Source organism: Morone saxatilis, unplaced genomic scaffold (assembly GCF_004916995.1).
Source record: "Morone saxatilis isolate NCDOM2014 unplaced genomic scaffold, NCSU_SB_2.0 Contig18, whole genome shotgun sequence".
NCBI lineage: Eukaryota > Metazoa > Chordata > Actinopteri > Moronidae > Morone > Morone saxatilis.
In genome coordinates, this window is record NW_023339740.1 from 22,595,998 (window position 1) to 22,616,705 (window position 20,708).

Below are 20,708 nucleotides of genomic sequence, written 5' to 3' on the forward strand. Positions count from 1 at the left end.
AAAGGGACCAAAAGCTTTGCTAAAAAGAAATGTCTTAATGTCTTAATCCAACCTGCTGTTAAATGGCATTATTCCACACCTGCAAGTTTGCCAGTTTGAAAACAGCAATATGAAGGTTTAAATTTGAAGGGAAAGCTTTTGTGCTCTCATGGCGTCTTACTTTAACCTTTAAAGTATTGTATTTATTTTGTAAAAGAACAGTTTTATTTGATTCTAATACAAATTCAGAAACTTAAATTTCGTCACCAGCTTGAAACTGAAATTAGTTTTTCTGTTGTCAGACAAACAAATTGATTATTTTCATTGACTGCGTGCAGTTTTTAATTAATTTAGCTGGTTCAAGAGCAGCTGCTGCTCTGAAAAGTCAGCCAACCAGTAACATTTATATGGAACACATATACAACACAGTGATTACATCCAATACAAACCTTTTGCAACCTTTTTCCATGACATTTATTTCACAAAAAACTAATTCTTTCTGCATAATAGAAGAAAATGAATGTTATTTAACCATGGCCACAAGTTTTTCCCTAACCGTTATTAACCAGAATTAAGCTGTTTTGTGTTGCAGATATATACATGTTTGGCGTCACAAAGAAAAACACAATCAGTTAGCACTTTTCTTCTAAACATTTTATATTATGAAATGATTGGACATAGAGTTGCAAAGAGATTAGAATCCTTAACATTAAAATTATGTCAGTCGAAAAATAAAAAAAAGTATTTTAATAATGGTTTATTGTTTAAATCACTTTTCAAACAGAAATACAAGGTATTTGATGGTTCACGTTTGTCATTTATGAGTATTAATTGAATATCTTTAGGTTTTTGACTGTTAGACGGACAAAAAAAATTTGAAGACTCCCTGAAATTGTGATGACCTTGTATAAGCCAATTTGTAAAGAATAATTGGCAGAATAATTCATATGGAAAATAATTATAGTTATATAGTTTCAGCACTAGCTCTTATCCATCACTCAGGTAAAGCGCTGACACCTCTTATTTTGTACAGGTGGAAAAATACACACTGAGGAATTTAATTTATGATAATCTGACATTAGTTGACATTAAGTCCCAATTCCAGCACTACCTGACAAGCTGGATGCAAGCACATGGTAAAATGTACATAAATCAAGTAAAGATATACTGCCAGAATCTTAAATATATTTTCATGTAGTGGTTAATAAAGCAGTGAGTAATGTATTAATGTAGCCACTTGTCACTGCCAAAACTGTATACAGCAAATGCCATTTTCCTTAAAATAATTGTAAATATAAAGTTGTTTTATTAAGATTGTTATAAGGCAAAAAAAAACAACCTTCATCCGCAAAAAAAGATTTAAACATCTACGACACAAAGCAATGCACTCATGTCACCATGTCTCGCCACATTTACAGTACACCACGAAGGCCACCGTGACTTTACTGTTTGCATTCTTAGTAGCTTTTTTTATGCTCTGTGGTTCCAAAGCTGTCAAATAAATAGAAATCAATGCAAATCCTGAGCACTGCTGGACAGAATTATGTGGTTTGGATCTTGTATAGTGTGGAGCTACTGGCCCATCTGTCTTTATTGACAATGATACTGAGGCAGTAATCCTGTTTCCAGACCAGCTCCAGTGAGGCATGCAGCCTTTTTGGTTAGTTTATTATATCCAGCCATCATTTCCATTATCTGCTCTGTTTTGGGCTCGCTGCCATCACTTATGTGCAGGACGCACTGGCTCAGTGGACAATATTGTACCCCCTAGCTCTAAAGCACATTGTTTAAGATTATTTCACATTATCTCTATCTTATTAGCTAGCCTGAAGTTGACTGGACAAAAAAGATTGGAGGGAAAAAAAGGCCAATTGCATGCACAAAAAGATACATTAAAACACACGCATTACATAACGTCCTTATTATTACTTTTTAGAAATAAGTGATTATTAAAGTCAGTTGAAATATTTCCACCTGCTGTGTCCCATTTTTATACGTTGCTCACGAGGTTTTAAGGTCTTTTTCATGCTTGAAAAGTGGCAAAATTCAGTATACTCCAATATGAAAGTATACTTCTTCTCCTTGTGAAGTTTAATTGGCAGTAGTGTTTCACAGTCACAGTATGATTGACAGCTCATGTCTCATACAGTTAGTACCATCGTTTATTGTATTCTACTGTGTTTGATATATAATTGGGACACAGCTATGGTTTCTACATAGGCTTCTGTTGTGTTTGTGTTGTTATTGAGCTGTTGTATGTTCTTCAAAGCCCATAGTTGACAGTGATTAACATATACATATACACTGATCAAGGAAAGACATGTACACTGATAAAGGAATCAAAGACATTTATTTATCATTTTACAACACAAGGTTGTACAACGAAATGGAAGTTTGCTGTCCCTTAATGCTACACACACAGAAAATAATTTAAAAAACAGTTATTTATATACATACATACACGTATACAATCTTCACATACATTTTTTTTGACATTTGAGAAACAGCGTCCATCCACTTTGACTGCATTTGAGCACCAAGCACCATTGATATAAACACAGAATCCGCCTCCTCTCGTCCTGCGATCTGTCAGCTCAGAACACGATCCGCCCGTCAAGGATCCGGGATGTTGATGGAGCAGGTTTCTGTAAAGAAGTAGGCACAACAGTCTCTGATTTAGCCAGTAGCAGCCTTATGTCCAAACTGGGCAAGCGTGGCTCCTATACGGCTTTCTTCCTCTCCTCCAGCCTCGGTGGGCTGGTCCGGCTGATCTGGCTGGGTGGATTGTTTCAAACCCCACGCTTCCTTTTCCAATGACTTTAGGCTATTTCTGTCATAGGTAATACGTATTTCATCAATAAAGCTGAAAACAGATTAAAACAAAAACAGCAAAGTCTGATGGACCTACCAACCACAGCATCTGAATGTACAGCCATAGTCAGAATCTCCTGATCCAGTTGATTTGAACAATTTTGGCTTAGCCCTTAAAGATGCAATCCAATCAGACGTCATTCAATGATGTTTCAACTAAGGCTGAGCAAGTACTCTGCTGTAACGAGTTTAGATGATGTACTTTTTCCGAGTACGAGTTTCAAACGAGCAAAATGTCTAAATATCTGTACTCGTTCTGTTAATAGTTCTTTTACTCCTGTGATTTTGAAGGTCAATTCTGTAAATACTTTTCTAATAAATATACTTTTGATCCACCCATATCAATTTAAGTTCAAATGAACAACTTTCACTTAGTCCCGCCCACTTCACCTGCACAACCCATGTCCGCATTAAACCCCACACATTCTGAGTACGGACACAAATACAGATAATTTAGTTGGTTGAACAGATACAGATAAGTGGACTCGCTCATCCCTAGTTTCAACAATAAAGCTACGACAGTCAGACCCTTACCGGCTCCAGTCCATAGAAAGCATTCACTGTTTGCTGATTTGTGCCACCGGTTTGTCTTTAGACTGTGTTTTCTGCTCCAGTTGGGAAACTTTCCAATTAATTCTAATTACATTATATTATTCAATTTCCTGGTTTCCTTCCTACTTTAGTATTTCAGGATTGTTACTTTTCTCTCATGGAACAGTGCCACTTATGTATATGCTGTATATTGTCCTGGGTCAGTGATGCAGATAATGAGTGTAGGTATAATAAGGCTTGTAGAGGAACTCACTGAGGCTGACAGCTGACTCCCGGCCAATATGGAGCTCACTTAAAAGTAACAAGCACAGTCTCTTAACATATTGAAGCCACATTGATTCAAGTCAGCAATCTGTTGTACTTTGATTGCCTGATAAAAGATGCAGTCTATGTTGCTCAACTAATCCTTCTTCACAAATCAAAATCACAAACCCAAGATCAGTAGCAGTGTAAGTTTGGCCCTACTTGGTAGTCCATCGAGTTGTACTAGGAAGTGTGAACCCAGAAAGTCTGCTCTTTGGGTTTTACAGCTCAATTCTTGTTGAAGACAAGGAAATACTTTCTAGGATCTTGCTACTCCAGTACCTTACCATAATTCTTTGTATATTTTGCTAAGGGTTTTCTGTACCCTTAGAGTCAAATTATCTTCATTACAATTATTAGAATTAAAAATAATTATCTTAAATCAAAACTTATCTCCAGAAGAGCTTGTCTCAGGCTCCTGAATGGACAACATACAGCTGCTGGATTAGATCTCTCCTCTACTTGTTTTCACCTCCCATGATATCTGGAGGCAGTGCAGAATAAGGAACGTTTCAAGGTCATGAACTGATCACAAAAAGCCTGTCAACCACTTACCGTGTATTAGAAATATGCAAAATGATTTCACCTTACTGTCAGATCTTTTTCACTGCAAAGCTAGAGCGTATAAAAGGTGACATAAAAGGGATAATTTTTGCAGTGTGTGAAGGAACTGAAGAGCAGATCAACCTGTATTAACATGTAAATCACTTCAGGATGTAGTGCTATCACTCAGAGTTGCACCACTGATTTTAATGATATAGTCCACCCAGAGCCCCCTGTGCTTTATAACTGCACTATCAATTACATTTCTGTGTGAATAGTTCTTCTGATTATTTTCACCCTACTCCCAGACCTTCACTGGAAAGTGCTTTTTGTATCAAATGAATTCCCATTGAGAGCTGACTTGCAGGTGAGGGTAACCTGGACCTTTTCATTTTTAATACATGTCCAATAAGGACACTTACTCATTTTGGAGGATGTAGTTTGTGGTGTTGTTGGACTGTATTGCGTCAGGGAGATGATTCTGTTATACTTAGCTGTCAACTGTCAGTGTGTTTCTCAGCCTTCTTTGAGAGAGTTAGATGAGAATATTGATTCCATCTATAAGTATCCAAATATTTATACTGTAATTATAAAGCTACAGCCAGTGGCTGGTTAGCTTAGCTTAGCGTAAAGACTTGGCTTGGTCCGAAGGTAACAAAATCTGCCATCCAGCACATGGTGTCATTGCCAGGAGGTTGCCAGGCAAGGTTGCAAGTTTGCAGGAAGTCACTGCAGTCTGCCAAGAAATAGTTCAGTCCATAACTCACATAAAACTACAACATTTAGTTTTTCACTATGGTTTTTATACGGACACAACATGTAACAGTTTTGTATGGAAACAACATACACCGATCAGCCATAACATTATGACCACTGGTGAAGTGAGTAACTCTGGTTATCATGGCACCTGTCAGTGGATGGGACATATTAGGCAGCAAGTGAACATTTTGTCCTCAAGTTGATGTGTTAGAAGCACAAAAAATGGGCAGATGTAAGGATTTTAGCGACTTTGACAAGGGCCAAATTGTGATGGCTTGTTGCGTACGGGGCTGCATTACATTATGACCACCAGCGTGCCCAGGTGGTCATAATGTTACGGCTGATCGGTGTATATCGGAGCTAGAATAGCTGTTTCCCCCTATTTCTAGTCTCTATTTCTTCACAGCTGTTCTCACCTATGAGTCATCTCTACCTGCTATTTCAGGCCGAAGTGGATTTAATGGTTTAAAAATACTAATGGGGCGGCACAATGGTGCAGTCGTTAGTGGTTGTCTCCTCACAGCAAGAAGGCTCTGGGTTCAAACCGGGGTCTTTCTGCGTGGAGTGCGTGGGTTTCCTCCCGGTGCTTTTGATTCCTCCCGCAGGTTGCTTGACTCTAAATTGCCCTACGGTGTGAATGTAAGCGTGAATAGTTGTCTGTCACTGTGTGTCAGCCCTGTGATTGACTGGCGACCTGTTCAGGGTGTACCCTGGCTCTAATCCAGTGTCAACTGGGATTGGCTTCAGACCCCCTAGACCCTTAAGGATAAGTGGGTGTACCTGATTAATGGTTGGGTGGAAATACTAATGGACTAATTCACCTGAGTTCACAGGCCAACTTTATTTCATGAAAATTTTGTGTAATATGGTTGATATATTTGGCGACAACTTTCTCTTTTGAATGACAAAATACAGTATATTAAATACCTGAACTCTGGTGCCAAACATTGAGCTATTTATACAGTGGATGAGGCTGTACGTGCATAATGTCATGTCACCATTTCAGCACTTATGTTAACTATGATGATGCTGGTTTCCGTAGAAGCAGCATTTTGGTGACAGGTTTTAAAGGTGCACTTAAGCTTAAGATGTAATGCAGTCCTGATGTGTGTGTGTGTGTGTATGATATAGAATGTAACTGGGTTAATTCAGAGAGTAATGTGAGGTCTGTATTGCTGGAGGCATATGCCATGTGTCCCACGTGCCTGACTTCCAAATGAATCAAGGCTTTTCCACAGTGTTGATGCCACTAGCGAAGTGCATAGGGCTTTTTCAAACACTAAATATTACATCAAATAAGCCTGGCTGTGTCTCTGGTGTCACTAGTGAAAGCAGAATCAGCTTTTCAGGCTCGCAAAAATCTTCATTGCTGATTGTGAATAGACTACTCTAGTGATTCTAAATATAGTTCCCAGCCTGATTTGCAATAGTTCGCAAGAAGAATTTTTAGGTGACTGCAGCCTGAATGGTGCATTTGTTCTGTGCATGAGGTCCTTTTGTCTTTGAAGCATGAAGTGTCAGCAAGTAGTGTGGTGTGTCGACAAATTGCTTACACTCACCCAGCGATGAGTGATTATTATTCAAATATGCAGTAGATATGTTATTATTCAGATATGCAGTGCATATGGTGAGTCCCAGACTGTTTGCATTAGTTGGGATATCATGACTTAGATATACCACTCTGTATATTTACATGGAAGAAATATGACATTGGGTTCTTATGAAATGTCTGTTCCAATTGAGCTTAATGAAGTCAGTGAAATACAATGCTTGTATTTGAATGTTTAATAAGGTGGGACAGATTACAATAACAAGTCATCTCACACCTGCTTTAAATGCTCCCATCTTATTAAATGTTCATGCTGTTGTCTTTAAAGGAATAGTTTGTCATTTGGGAAACTACGTGTTTTGACTTTGCTCTTCAGAGTTAGACATGGAAATTGCTACCGCTCTCAAGCTGCCGTCAAGCTTAGCATACTAGCATAAATACTGGAAACAGGGCTCTGTCTGAAGGTAATAAAATGTTTAAATGAGCGTAAAAAAATCTGGATTATGGTTTTACATTTTGGGTTGTATGTGGGTTTATTTTAATAGATAGTCTAATAAACTGTAGGTCTGGATAAAACTACCGAACAATGTTAATTAGTTGTCTTGATTATATTTTTAACAGCACTTGATGACATATTACATTGCGCACCAAAGCGCTTTGTTAGAACTTTATTTACTGTTCAGTTATCCAGCAAATAAACAAAAGCAAACAACCTGGAAATGTATTTTGTTGCTCCTGGAAAGTCAGAGACTACTTAAATAAACAGTTTTGGCTCTAAGCCCCTAAACAACTCTTCTCTGAGTTGCTCTGTAATCTCCTGCATGCAGCATTGTGCTCAGTTAACCTTGCAGTAAACTGTTGCCTTATTCTGTGAAGCTTAAATAATACAGGTCTGAGAGGGCAATCAAATACTCACTAAGGAACAGTCAGCAACAGATCTGAATCTCTGGAGGATGAGTTCATGCAGTTTGGACTTGGCTACAGGACTGCCTATAGGACTCAATAATTTGGAGTTTCAAAAGCTTCTAGATTGTAATTCACCTTATCACCCCGCAGTGTTTTCGCTGAGTGGTGGGTTAGTCATTGAATTGCTGTCCACGTTGGACTGTTGCTTGTAATCCATCATTGCAAAGCAGTCCGCCTCCTTCCCAGAACTCCCAGCAGCAGCAACTCTCTGTCCTAACTGCTCACCCAGTGCTACTCCTTCAGTGTCCCTGTTCTGTAATTGGTTTGGCTACGGTGTGACGTTGGAGGGTTAGACAGATTTTAATGCATGTTTTGAATTAATGGCAAAGGCTGATATGTACTGAAAAAATTGTAACGTAAGATCCACACTGCTCTGTATTGTTATTCATTTATAGTTTCAATCAAATGCAAAGGTGATTGTTTTCTCCCGTTTCATGTTTGTTCTCTTTAACAGATTGAGAAGATCATGAACTTGATTGGAGCAGGCATTGAAACGTCCAAAAAGAAACAGCCCACACCAAGCTCAGGTAACGCTTCACCACCTTTTTAATTCATGCAGAATGGAGTGGTTCTTTTTTTTTTTCCAGATACATGACTATGTGGTGTGTAATTTATTGGCTGGTTAATGCAAAATGACAACTGGGGTATTAAGTGAGTGTTATTCATTAACCATTTCTAAAGCTCTTAATAGCCCTTGGTGCTGCATTGATGATAGCCCAGCAGAGGATATTGGATTGGAATTATATGTAATGTTAGCAGCAACCAAACTTTTTACACCCTGTAAGTGATTACATTTGTGAGCAGCTTTTCTAAGAGCTGTTATTCAGTATTCAAACACACCTTCAGAAAAGATGTGGGATAGAGACTGAAGCTGGCATTTGTTTGGCACATCATTGTTGTTATGTTACACACAAGCTTTCCACTTAATGCGAAATCTAATTCTGAATTCCCCTCACTGTCATATTTTTTTTCTGGAGTTACTGTATATCTCAGTAGGGCTTGAATTGATAGTACACCTCATTAAGTGTCCTTCAGGCAGTAGAGAGGAAGAAGCCAGCTGGCATCAGCTCAGTTTGTTTAGATAACTCTCCTGAGTTAATACAGTGTAAACCCACCTCCATTAGATACTCCGCCATAAGGTGGTTTCATCACACAGTATTGTGTAACAGCTTCTCTGGGGCACAAGAGCGCCTTATAGAAGTCTCAGCAGATTTATTAAGATAAATATTTTTAATTAGTTATGCACTAGTTTGTTTCATGGATTAACAATCTGCTGACCACAGCAATGTGTAACATCACCCAAAATGAAAGACAGGAGGGAGACATTAATGGTCATGAATGAAGTATGAAGTAAGGATGCCAAAAATATAATAATATAAATAAATAAATAGTAAGTTTAACACCAATTATCATTACTATTATTCAGCATCTTCATCTTAATCTTCCCTTATTTTACACAATTACAGTTACTTCCAGGCTGCTTTTAACCCCATACACAAGCCTTATGAAATCATTTACCTTTGTTAATGTTATTTTAGGCCAAAAGGAAATGCATATTGGCAGCTCAGTCCTAAAGCAAAGCTGGTTTCCACTGTTGTGTGAATTTATGCTTTTAATTGTAACTTGACTTCCAGCACACCCAAGGATTCTTAGATTAATTGCTATCCCAACAATTAAGACCTGAGGTTATTTCACATTACGTAAGAGGGAATATGTTGTTTGTTTGTTTGTTTTTTTCTTCTTCTACACGTATAGGTGTGTGCTATTTATAGGCCTTGTTTGGAGAACAGCATGCTGAAAGTGTCCCAGATTCAGCTGAGTCATGCAGTCGCTTCTCCCGATTTTAATCGGAGATTGTGTACAAGTCGTCCTGGAGGTTGCGAGGATGGTTTTGTTGCTGTTTTGGTACGTGTCGCTTGGTAAAGAGGTCACATTTCCACAATGTAATGAAAGGAAACAAACAAGTACCCTTCAGACTCATCACCAGAAGAGGGGGAGAAAGAGAGAGAGAAGAGAAGGAGATAAGGGGGATTGCACAAAGATGGAAACCTAAATTGTCATTCATTCATTCTACCTTTATCTTTCTTTTGTGACAAAAATGGGAAAATCTTATCAACTATCCCTTTTCTATTCAAAACACCTTTTCCTTGTAAACTTCCCCTCTCATATCAGGACAGCCAATTCGTCTTCAGGAAAAAGATTTAGGAACACCAGATTTTTGTGGCAGCGAAAACCAACCCTGCAGTTTTGTGCCATTCTGCATGCCCAAGGATGAGGCTGTTTGTGTGGTGTGTGCCCATCACGAGTGCCTCGATTGTGTGCTAAGAGAGCACTGAGTAAATGAGCTTAAAAAGAGAGAGGGAGTGGAGAGAGAGCTCAGCTAACAGCACACAGGAGGCATCGGCTCGGTTTGTGTACAGGCACACTCTGACGTTCAAAGGAAAAGAGTCCGCCTTCAGTTTCCCTGAATTAATTCAGCTTTGCGGCTCATTTTCTTCAGCGCTTGGGTGTGTTGACAAGAAGCTAGTGCTTTTCTCCTGCTCTGATAAAGAGGCACGGCTTTATCTAGGCACAACCTCTACCTCCTCTGCTGTAAATAGGTCTTTCTGGGCGCTCCTTGGAGCCAAGTCTAGACCTAGCAGCGCTCAAACCGTACAGAAACACACTTGGATAGATTTGACAGCTTGGCCTGTTTAACAGGGGATAAGACAGTGACCCAGTTCCCCCCCACGGAGGAGCATTGGATACTCTGTCAGTCAGTAATTAGGTCCTACTACTGTGGGAGGTGTTGCTGTCCCAAATGAATGGAAGTAATTGGATGGGGTGGCTGGTATTTTTAACAGTCTTTGTGTGGATATTGTGGTGTAAGAGCTGACTTTGGTGAGGAAAGAGTAAAGAAGGAGGAGGAGTTGAGGGATCTCGTAGTGAATCATAATTAGTCCACATCAATCCTTCTTACTTCCAATTACCATCTTATCTCGCCCATATGTTTCATCGCCTCCTCCTTTATTAGTCTTATTCTGTCTCTTATCTGTCTCCTGCTCATTCTCTCCCTCTCCCCGTCTCTCTCTCGCTCTCTCTTTCCATCATCTTTCTCCCCAGTCGGGGCAAATCTGACAGCAGCTTCTCTTCCTGATAACAAATGATGAGCACTGGTCCTTGTGGATAACTGACGGGTCACGGAGACCCGACTTGGCCTTTTACCTGATCGTTAACGCCAGAGTAACAGGGGTACAGGCAGCCAATTACGGAGGAGGTTCAATCAATAGCCCTTCACTTTGCCTCCCTCTGTTGGCACCTCTTCTCCTTGCCCTGACTGCCTTACTGACTGGCTGACTACCCGTTTGGGAATGTGTGAGGTGATTGCAAGCAGCTTGAAAGCCTGCATAATTACGTTCCGCCTGCAGCTGTACCCAGATAACACCAGTGATGGACGCAGTGAGCACCCCTGCATAGGTGGGTGCTAAAGTCTACCACTCCCTGTGTAGGCATAGTCAAATGGTGCTGTGTGTGTCTTTTTCATTCAAAATCTATCCAAATTTTATATCATCTCACTTGTTTATCCAGGCTTTCTCCTGTAAGTAGCCTCTGTTGTGCACTAAAAAAGGATGATGTGACATGAGCATCTGGAAGTACATAATGGAATTCGCCTTTTTTCTGTCATGCTGTATGACTGGGTGAGATGGAGAAGAGAGGACTTGAAGTGTCTCTTCTCTTCTCTTCTCTTCTCTTCTCTTCTCTTCTCCCATTCTCCCTCTCCTGTACGAGTGCATTAGAGACTTCTGCTGACTTGAATCAATGCTGCCCCCCCTTGTCCTATCATCAAAGTAAGATGTAAATGAATTAAAGCCATCTGCTAATAAGCAGGGGCTTGAGGAGGCTCTTTGTTTGAATATCCCATGTTAGCCTAAAATTTTGGCATTGCTCCTGCAGAAGAGGATTGACTCTATGTCATCCTTTTACATTCTAGTCATTCTTTGCAGAAAGGACTGTGATTTGGGGCTCTTGGTGCTTGTTCCTTGCCTCTGATGGTGGTGTCCTTTCTGCACTGGCAAGATCAGAGTGCCTCTGTGCAATTCTAATCAGTGCAGTGGGGAGAGAGGGGGGGTGAGGTAGGGTAAGGTTAGGGAGAGACAGACAGAGAAGAGCGGGTATGTGTGCATTTGTATGAGAAAGAAAGGGGGGCAAGATAGAAGGGGAAAGGGGTAGAGAGACAGATGAAGAGAGAGAAAGTGTCTGTGTGTTTGAGAACGAGAGGCAGGGGGGAGCAAGACGGAGTGAGGGAGAGTGCAAGCCAGAAAGGGAGAGAGAGAGAAGAGGAGAAGGAGGAGAGGGAGGAGAGAGGCCTGATGAGAGAGAGAGAGGCAGAGGGAGGGGAATTGATATAGTGGGAGAGTGAGGGAGAGAGAGAGAGAGAGGTGGTTACGTGGAGCAGCACCCCACTTCATCAGGCAGCATACGGCAGCCCTGCAGTGCGATCACACAGTGTGGGAATGGGGCTATGAGATCGAGAGCAAGAGAAAGAAAGCAGAGAGAGACGAGAGCGAGGAGGGGGGGAGTTAAAAAGAAGAGCTTGAGGGATTTGCTCGGATGAGAAGGGGGAATGATCACTGAGTCTGTTGCCTGTCGTGGATGTTTGGAAGGACGTGGCAGCAGTGGCTGAGGTTGAGGCAGATCTGTGATCTCCTGTGCAGAAGTAGCCGGCGTCAGGACGTTATGCCCTGTGAGCAGTGAGGGGTAGCGTGTGTGAGCCAGGAGCAGCTGCTGTGACTGCATCTGCGCTGCCTGCATGTCTCAGACAGGCAGGGGATGCAGCAAACCTCTGCCCTGAGCACAGAGGCTGCTAGCTGTACCCAGCAAGGAGAAGAACCAGGTGGGCTGGGGCGGGAGTGGGGGGCGCCTGCCTCAGGAAGGAGCTAGCTTAACCTGCACTGTGGTCCTGCAGTGATCCTCGCTTCAGAGTCAAAAGGCTCACCTGCCGTCTGTAGGATATGAACCTGGATTTACTGCTTTGAGAGATGAGAAGCACGTTCTCTGGCGGAGCCGCACAGCCAGCAGCCTGCTGAAGAGTGTGAATGCTGGGCAGCACAGGGAGCACTGGCACCACCAAGGACACTGAGCCTTTTTGCACTGGCAGACAGCTTACCTGGAGCTTTATCAAGGAATCTTTACTTGGATTTGATTATGAATTGAGGAGTTTTGGAATCAGCACACTGTGGAAATCCTAAGCCAACATTTATTTTTTTGATGTAGGATTTACAATATGTCTACCTGACCGTACTCCTTGTGGCTCTGGAGTAAAGACGAAAAAAAAAAAATAATTTAAGCAAATGTGTATTCCTTGATCAAAAATAACATGAGTACCTCAACAGTACTTTAGAATGCTGCTACCTTCATTGTATGAGCCGTGTCCTAGCTCTCAAAGAGGTTGACCAATGAAGCCATGGGACTCAGCCAGAGCTTTACAAGTATGTGGTGAAGACAAATTCATTTTGGGGGAACTGAATATTTCTGTGTTACACCCTGATGGAGTTATTTCTGATTTTAGAATATTATGGGGATAGTTTTAGCAAAGTAAATAATGTGTGATGTATGAAAATGTCTGATTTAGTGATAAATATTTCCATTTTCCCTCAGCTTGAAAATGATTTAGTCTTTCTGTAGTATTATTATGTTTTCGGACTAGCCAGGCACTAGTTTTTACACTCGCTCATCTGATCACTAAAGGAATGTTTAGTGAACCCTGTTTGTTGGAAGATGCCGTAGTGGCTCAGTCCAACATAACTAACAATACCAAGCTTCAGATGGGCTTCCTTCCCTGCACTACCTCCACCCTCGCCTGACATTTCCAGTCAGTCACACTAGCACCAGTGGGTGTATATTAGCCTAGTCAGTCCCCTGCAGGGCTTGAGCTGGGCCTGCAGCACTTCCTACCCTCCTTCTGTGTTTGAGTTAGCTGGGCCCCCGCCTTTACCTTGGGAGCCCCTCACCCCCGGCCTGGACCCTGTCTCCCCCCCACCCCGCCTGGTGCTGCTGCACTCGGCTCTGCCTCTGCTGGCCGAGGATGATGTGGCAATGCCATGTGTCGTCCTCTGAGTGCCGCTGCTACCGGCTGAACGGCTTCTCACTGCTGAAGCGCTTCCCTCTCTCGGCAGATGGGGCCTGTGGTAAAGCCCTGGACCAGCCGGTTGGAGAGTGGCTGGAGCACGTGGGGCTGCCGCAGTACGAGAGCAAGTTTCTGCTCAATGGCTTCGATGACCTACGATTCATGGTGAGTCACCTGCAGCACGTCATCTCAAGGGTCGGTTCCACTTTACATCACTCTGTCTCTCCCTGTGTCAACCTAGCTGCATTTGTCTTTTTATGTCACCACTCTGCTCGTCTCCCAGTAACTCCACTCACTCCCTCCTCTCTTCTTTTCACCCCTGCACCCTTTCTCTTCCCCCCGTCTCCCCTTCATAACTCCCTTTCACCTCTGTGCAATGCATGACCCTGCTAAGATTTATGGCCCCACACTGAATCCCTTTAAAGAATATGGGCTGTCACCAATGGCAAGACAAATGACAACCAAAACCTATTAACTTTTCCCAGCGTTCCCACTCATGTTATCTCATTTACTGTACAATTCTAAAGCCAACTCCTCCCCCCTTTATTGAATCTTCTGATTTACAGTCACTGAACTTGACCCCTGTGTAGATAGACTTGGACAAACGATCCTCAGTCTAAACACACTATAGTTTCTAAATACACTTTGCATGGTTGTTGGCCAAATCTCACTAAATCCTCTACCCATTATGCTCTGCTTGTGGTACTTACGAGTCGGTCTTGCAGCAACTGCACAATGTATGATTACACTGCAGTAGCATGCTCTAATGCTGTATTTATATACTGTATACTCCTGGTTTTTAGATTTTAATAACACATGTTTGCATGCAGACATTTATTTTGGTTACAAATGTATTATTTTACCAGTAAGTAAATGACAAAAACTATATGATTTATCTACTGTGATGGTTTAAAAAACACAATCAGACAGATGGTGTTTCTGGAAAGCATTGACACATTTTGTCTGTCTGTGTTTTGCATTTTCTAACCGCTTTTGTCAGATTACATATTGATAAGTTAATTTAACTGCAGCTCAAAAGACGTTCACAGTCTGGCTAAAAGCGTTATTGTGATACACATAAAGAACATTGCAAAGAAACTCGATATTGCATTTGGCAATGGTTGTAGAAAACACCATTACGTTTTCAGATCCCTGGTCATGTTACTCTGGAAAACATGGCTCTACATGGTAAATAACTAGGCCCAAAGGGTAAATGTGAACATTTCTCATGCCACAGAGCAGCATTGGCACTATGGGCTATATGTTACATCAGTTTGTCACAGCTGAGCTCAGTTAAGTGAGACCAGTAAGCTCAGAGGAAAAGTGGTTGTATTCACAAAGTGTTCCAGCTGAGGTCTGCTGCTCTCTGGTCTGTTTTTCTTTCTGGTAAGGCATGAGATCACAACATAATGGGAGTCCTTATGAACGTGTGATAACTCCTACTATGAGGTGCTGTGCAGATACAAGCTTTAGGCTCAGATTTGTGTTCGTTCATGAGGTGACAACAAATCTGAAGTAGTATGTGCAGTCAAAATATATAGTCAGAGTAAAAGGAATAGAGTAGGTGTGTGTGATATGGGTTACAGCTAGACCGATAAATCGTCCGGGCTGATATGTCAGCAGGGGTATTGCAGATATATTGGTGTTCTGTATATGGCGGACAGTGAGTAACTAGACATTGCAGCACAAAAATATATGTTTGAGGTAATTTAGATTGCATAATTGGCCATTAGAGAAAGAAACTAACCGTAAAATGTCTGGCTCAGTACATTTTGTGGTCACAGTTTCTTGAGAAAGCTAATTTAAAGGATGCGTATGTAGGAATTTCTAGGATATGTTATGCTTTTATTTGTAAGTAAACATTAGAGAGGTGACTGGAAATCAGAGGAGATGGATAGCTAGGAAATGGAATGCCGCAAAGGTTGCAGACTAGAATCAAATTATAAATGGTATGTATTGAACCTAACCTAACCAGAATTCTTATCTGCATATGCAATATCATATTGCATTAATGATAAATGTCATGATATGGTATATTAGATTAAACTGAAATGCTGTGTTGTTGTTTTTTTTACTGTTCTAGTAAAATACCTGACAAACAAAAGCTCTTAATTAAATAATGCAAAAATCCTGTAAATCCAATATAGCCATAAATCAGTTCTGCTTATTGATTTTCAACATTAGCTGCAATACCCTTGTCTAACCAAAGACAGATATTAAAGAATGAGTTTTTAAGGTTTTTAAAGCTAAGTTTAAAATTTTTACTGGCTGACAAATATGTCTATGATTCTCACAGTGTATATCATTATATAACACTAGTGTATTGATATTAAGGTGGTAGTAAAAAGGAAACAAGAAACCTTCTTGTCTTATTGAGTTGGAAGATTCCAAAATGATCAAGATTTCCAGGATATAATGTGATGAGGACTACGGGTCATTAGTCATTCTGATGTTCATTTTAATGCCACGACTAATGTGTCTGCTGGACTTGATGCATCAAGGAGATAAATCATTAGCTTCACAAGGCAAATTACCCATGGATATTTACAAGGAAGTGGAGGTTGCAAACAAGGGAAAGGTCAGAGTAGTCAGGCAGACATTGTGAATGTTTAATATTGTGCCCTTTTGGATTCTGCCAGACTTGCTTCAGATGTGATCAATCTAACTGAATTTGATTGTCAGAATTTGTTTGTGGGATTTGTTGTCAGTCAAAGAAATGCCACCTAATTTCTGTTTTTACTGTTTTACTGTTATGGTTCATTGCTCAGATGTCCAAACTAATGTGGCAGTGAGTCAAAATGTCTAGTGCGAAACATCTTAGAAGTTCCCCATCATGCATTTACATTGCGTCTTTACTGCATTAATATTGCATCAGACTCTGCAGCCCCCCTTTCTCAAATGTTATAATGTAGAGCTGAACATACATATTGTAACACATAAATTAAGTCTTCTTTCTTTGCCAGATTATTGTTACGCCTGCCGACTCTTGAAAAAGTAACAAAATTGGATTTTTCTAAACAATTCCTCTGTGGTGCATAGAAATAGAGCAATTCTAATTCACTGTTGCATTAACTGAGTGCATTTAGTGAGATGAAAGACTTCTACCATGGCTACATCTGCAAGTCGTATCAGATTAAATCAAACTACCATAGCTCATAAGCTATGTAACAACTGAACCATACATTCCCGTCACATGTTTTAAATGCAGCATGAAATAATAAGTTTGCCAAGTCTCCCGGGGCATCATCAAACTTCAAACTGTGTTAATAAAAGTGGAGAATCTATTTTGGGCCTCCCTTACATCAGACCCCGCTTCATTTTGACCTTTATTCTTGCGATCAGTGAGTAATCTCCAAACTGCACCCTGATACAGGCCTGTGAATACTGCTGCATTGTGCTCTGAAACCAATCCAGTAAGAGCAGATTGACTAAAGACTACAGAACATTTTAACATTCTTGGCCAGGAAGAATCAATCTGCAGCAGTCCACAGGGAAAAACGCTTAGCTCCACATTTTCAAGGTTCCCCTCGTATCTTTATTCCTGCCTATAAACCGGAATAAGATGACAAAGCAGCTGGAGCCGTAAATATGAACAGCTACATGAAATAGACAAGAATCTACTTGTCAGTCAAGATTTGAAGAGGTGGAAAACGATTGTTGTTCATTGTTTCTACATCCTAAACTGAGGAATTGTTACAAACTGTAGTGAAATATTCTCGTTTCCTCTTGGACTGTTTAGTTTCCCTCAATGAAACACAGCAGCAAAGAGATCCTGTAGATGCTGCTGCAGTTATGAAGGCTTTGTTCCCTCTGAGTCGCACCCGATCAGATTGATTACTCTTGGCATGCACAATTTATTTGACTTCATTGTCCTCCCACTCTGCTGTTACTGCTTGTGTCAGAGATGTGCATATTCTGTGTGTGTGTGCGCATGTGTGTGTATGTCATGAGCAAGTATGTGTTTGCACAGCTACAATTTTGCCCCACTAGATACAGTGTAGAACAAGTCATGTTACTTTTACTGACCTATGTTATTATAAAGCGATTTTTATATGTCAGTATAGTGTATTTTATGTATAATTATATGGCTCTGTGTGTGTGTGTGTGTGGTCTTTAAGTGCATTCATAAGTAACACTAATATACCATATAATGCATTACTGATTTATTTTCATGTATTGTGCTATTGTATGTCCATATTGTGTATTGTCTCTGTGCATGTGTATGTGCTTGTGTGTTTGTTTGCTTGCATGTGTGTATGAGTATGGCTGTGTGTGTGCGCCTGTGTGTGAATGTGTTTATTTGTGTGTATCCCTTGCGTTTGTGCACATGTAGGGAAGTAACGTGATGGAGGACCAGGATCTCAGAGACATTGGGATCACTGACCCAGGACACAGAAAGAAAATCCTCCATGCGGCACGCAGCTTGCCCAAGGTACTTAACATCATAACTTAACCTCAGTACCGACGAAAGACAGCGACTAATAGTGAATAAAATGTCAAAATATCAGTGTGTTAATAAAAATAGTAGATAAGCAAAAACTTTCCAATCAAAATTATTTTTTGATCACAGATAGACACACCAAAGATTTAGGGGCAAATAAGTCAAAAGTTCATGAAGGTAATAGTATTAACTTTAAAATTGAACTAAACTACGCATTGCTTTTTTTTTACTAACTATAATTTTAAGTAGTAACCTGAAATGCATTACATGAGGATTTCATTAAGGAAAATGCTGTACATGGGTTCTAAGTGGGAAAATCTGGCAAAGTAAGAAAAACCCTTATTTATTCAAATAAAAAATGTGTCCAAGCATGTGAATGTGTCGCAGTCACAGTCATGCTGGGGGTTATGTAAGGCTATTTACAGGCACAGCATTGCTTTGAGGTAAACGCTAACATACTCTCAGAAACAATACTAACATGCTGATGTTAGGCAGTATAATGTTCACCATCTCAGGTTAGCCTGTTAGCATGCTACACAATGGTATTAGTTTAGCAGGTATTGGCATGCAGCCAAATTTTGATCTCATGAGGAATCCAGAAAAAAGTCAGGGGATCATAAAAGTTATTGGAACGTATCCCCTATGTATGGTTGTCAACATATTACTCAGATTACCAAATTAATTAAAGTAATCAACCAGCTGGTGGTGCTACATGAAAAGTCATGGGATCACCACAGTCCATAGAGTTCATCCTCTGGGGACCAGATCTCTGACTGACTGACATTTCTGTCCCTTGAGCCACATGGCTAGGATGGATATCCTGTACAAAGTTACAGTACTTGCTCACTTACACATGTCTTTCCCTTCACTGTAGGTTAAAGCACTGGGCTGTGATGGCAGCACATCTCTTGCCTCCTGGCTGGATGGCCTCGGCCTGCATGAATATCTGCCCAACTTTCTTTCAAGTGGCTACCGCACACTGGAGTGTGTTAAGAACCTGTGGGAACTGGAGATTGTCAATGTAAGAAGCCTTCTTTTAACATTTTTATCAAGTGCAATTTAGATTTTGGCCTCTTTCTGATGGCGGGTGAGCAGGACATTGATGAAGTTGTCGCTGTCTTTGACAAAGACCCAAAGAGTGTTGATGGCCTTGAGACATTTTGGATCAGTTCTCGCAGAATCAAAAGATTTATGGATCGTGTGGTGGTTTGAGGTTAAGAAGCACTTTAAAATGCAATGCTGAAATAACAAAAGTGCTCGATGGTGGAAGCATTTGCATAAAACTACAGCAGAAACATCACTGAGTAATTAGTAGATAACTAACAGATAAAATGTAAATTATGGAGCAATATGGTGGCTGATGACAGGGAAGTATATAATTTGGTTTAATCTTTATGGAAATAGTGTAACACTGTTTGATAATTTGTTATTACAAAGCAGGACTCATTTCTTTTGGGCTCGAAGAGAAACACATGTAGTAGTTTGGCTGAACATGTGTGCAGATGCTGATTTGTCTCCGTGCAGATGTGTGTGTGTTGAGACTACAGCAGTGGTTTCCTCAAGGGTTCCTAAAATAAATCTGAGGGTTTGCAAGATGATTAACGGGATATAAAATAAGAAAAAAACATGCTGTCTTCTACAAAATTACTTCCTGACTTTTCCCTAATCTTTAATTTACTGTAAAATACTGGATTTTTCACCAAAAAAGGTTCACAAGCAGCCGTTGTTCTAAGTTACAGGGATTTTATATCCATCCTTTTGATTTGCTGTATTGATCATAGTGTTTTGTTTGTATTGTAAACAAGTTGATTGACTACAGATCTCATTGGACTGGCAAAAAAACTGCTAAACACCACAGCAATGCTAACATTTTCTGTCCTTGTCCTTGATACAGTAGCAATAACCAATCATGTAGACATTAGCATTGTTTATGTCATGACAGACAGCCCGACAATCCAAACAGATGATCTGATATGGTTGATATGTACTCATAGGAGGCAGTGTGGGAGCAGAGGATGAGCATGTTTACGGCGATCATATTTTTCGCACTAATCACAGCACTTCTATGTGTGGTTAGTTGTGATAAACACAATGACAGCGGGGGCAAAATGGCAGAAACCCGCAACAGCTGCAGTAGCAGCAGCAGCAGCAGCAGCAGCAGGAAGGCAGCAGCCAAACATACTGTACCAAACATACTGTATGCAGTGTGTGAGGGATTGTGTCCAGCAGACTGCGATGCAGTACAGAAAGATGGGTGTGAGAGCAGGGCACATTACATTCAATGTGCAGAGTAGCAGAACTGCCTCTGAGCATCTTGGCAGAACTCACTTTGCCCATTACATTTCCTACATCCTCTTCAGCATCTTACAGCAAATAGTATCAATCCTCATTTTGATCTACAAGCTGGTTTTAATTCCCATACAATCCTTAGGCTCTTTATTACTATTTCAATTTTCCTCTTATTTCACACGCCTCATGCATACTGGTCTCAATGGGATTCTGTACATGAGAATAATGACAACATCACCAGAAATCCAGAGGACAGACCAGTTGCCTCTTCTCCCTCCGACTCTCACTGAATAAATAATTGAAGGCTTTAGACAAAGAACCGTATGAGCCTGTTACGGAGTATTTTGTAC

The 20,708-nt window shown here is 40.6% G+C and overlaps 1 protein-coding gene across 5 annotated transcripts in view; it reads left to right on the forward strand.

Annotated features, from left to right (window-relative positions):
- The window catches only part of anks1ab (ankyrin repeat and sterile alpha motif domain containing 1Ab), a 40,254-nt gene that overhangs the window by 6,814 nt on the left and 12,732 nt on the right, over positions 1–20,708 (forward strand). For all 5 annotated transcript variants that reach the window (XR_004796755.1, XR_004796754.1, XR_004796756.1 and 2 more), the window contains 4 exons: positions 7,977–8,049; positions 13,678–13,793; positions 17,962–18,060; positions 18,944–19,090. Coding sequence is in view for 2 of the 5 variants with exons in the window: in XM_035662867.1 (XP_035518760.1) it covers positions 7,977–8,049; positions 13,678–13,793; positions 17,962–18,060; positions 18,944–19,090 (435 nt within the window). In the remaining 3 variants the exon portion in view is untranslated. The remainder of the gene's footprint in view (positions 1–7,976; positions 8,050–13,677; positions 13,794–17,961; positions 18,061–18,943; positions 19,091–20,708) is intronic.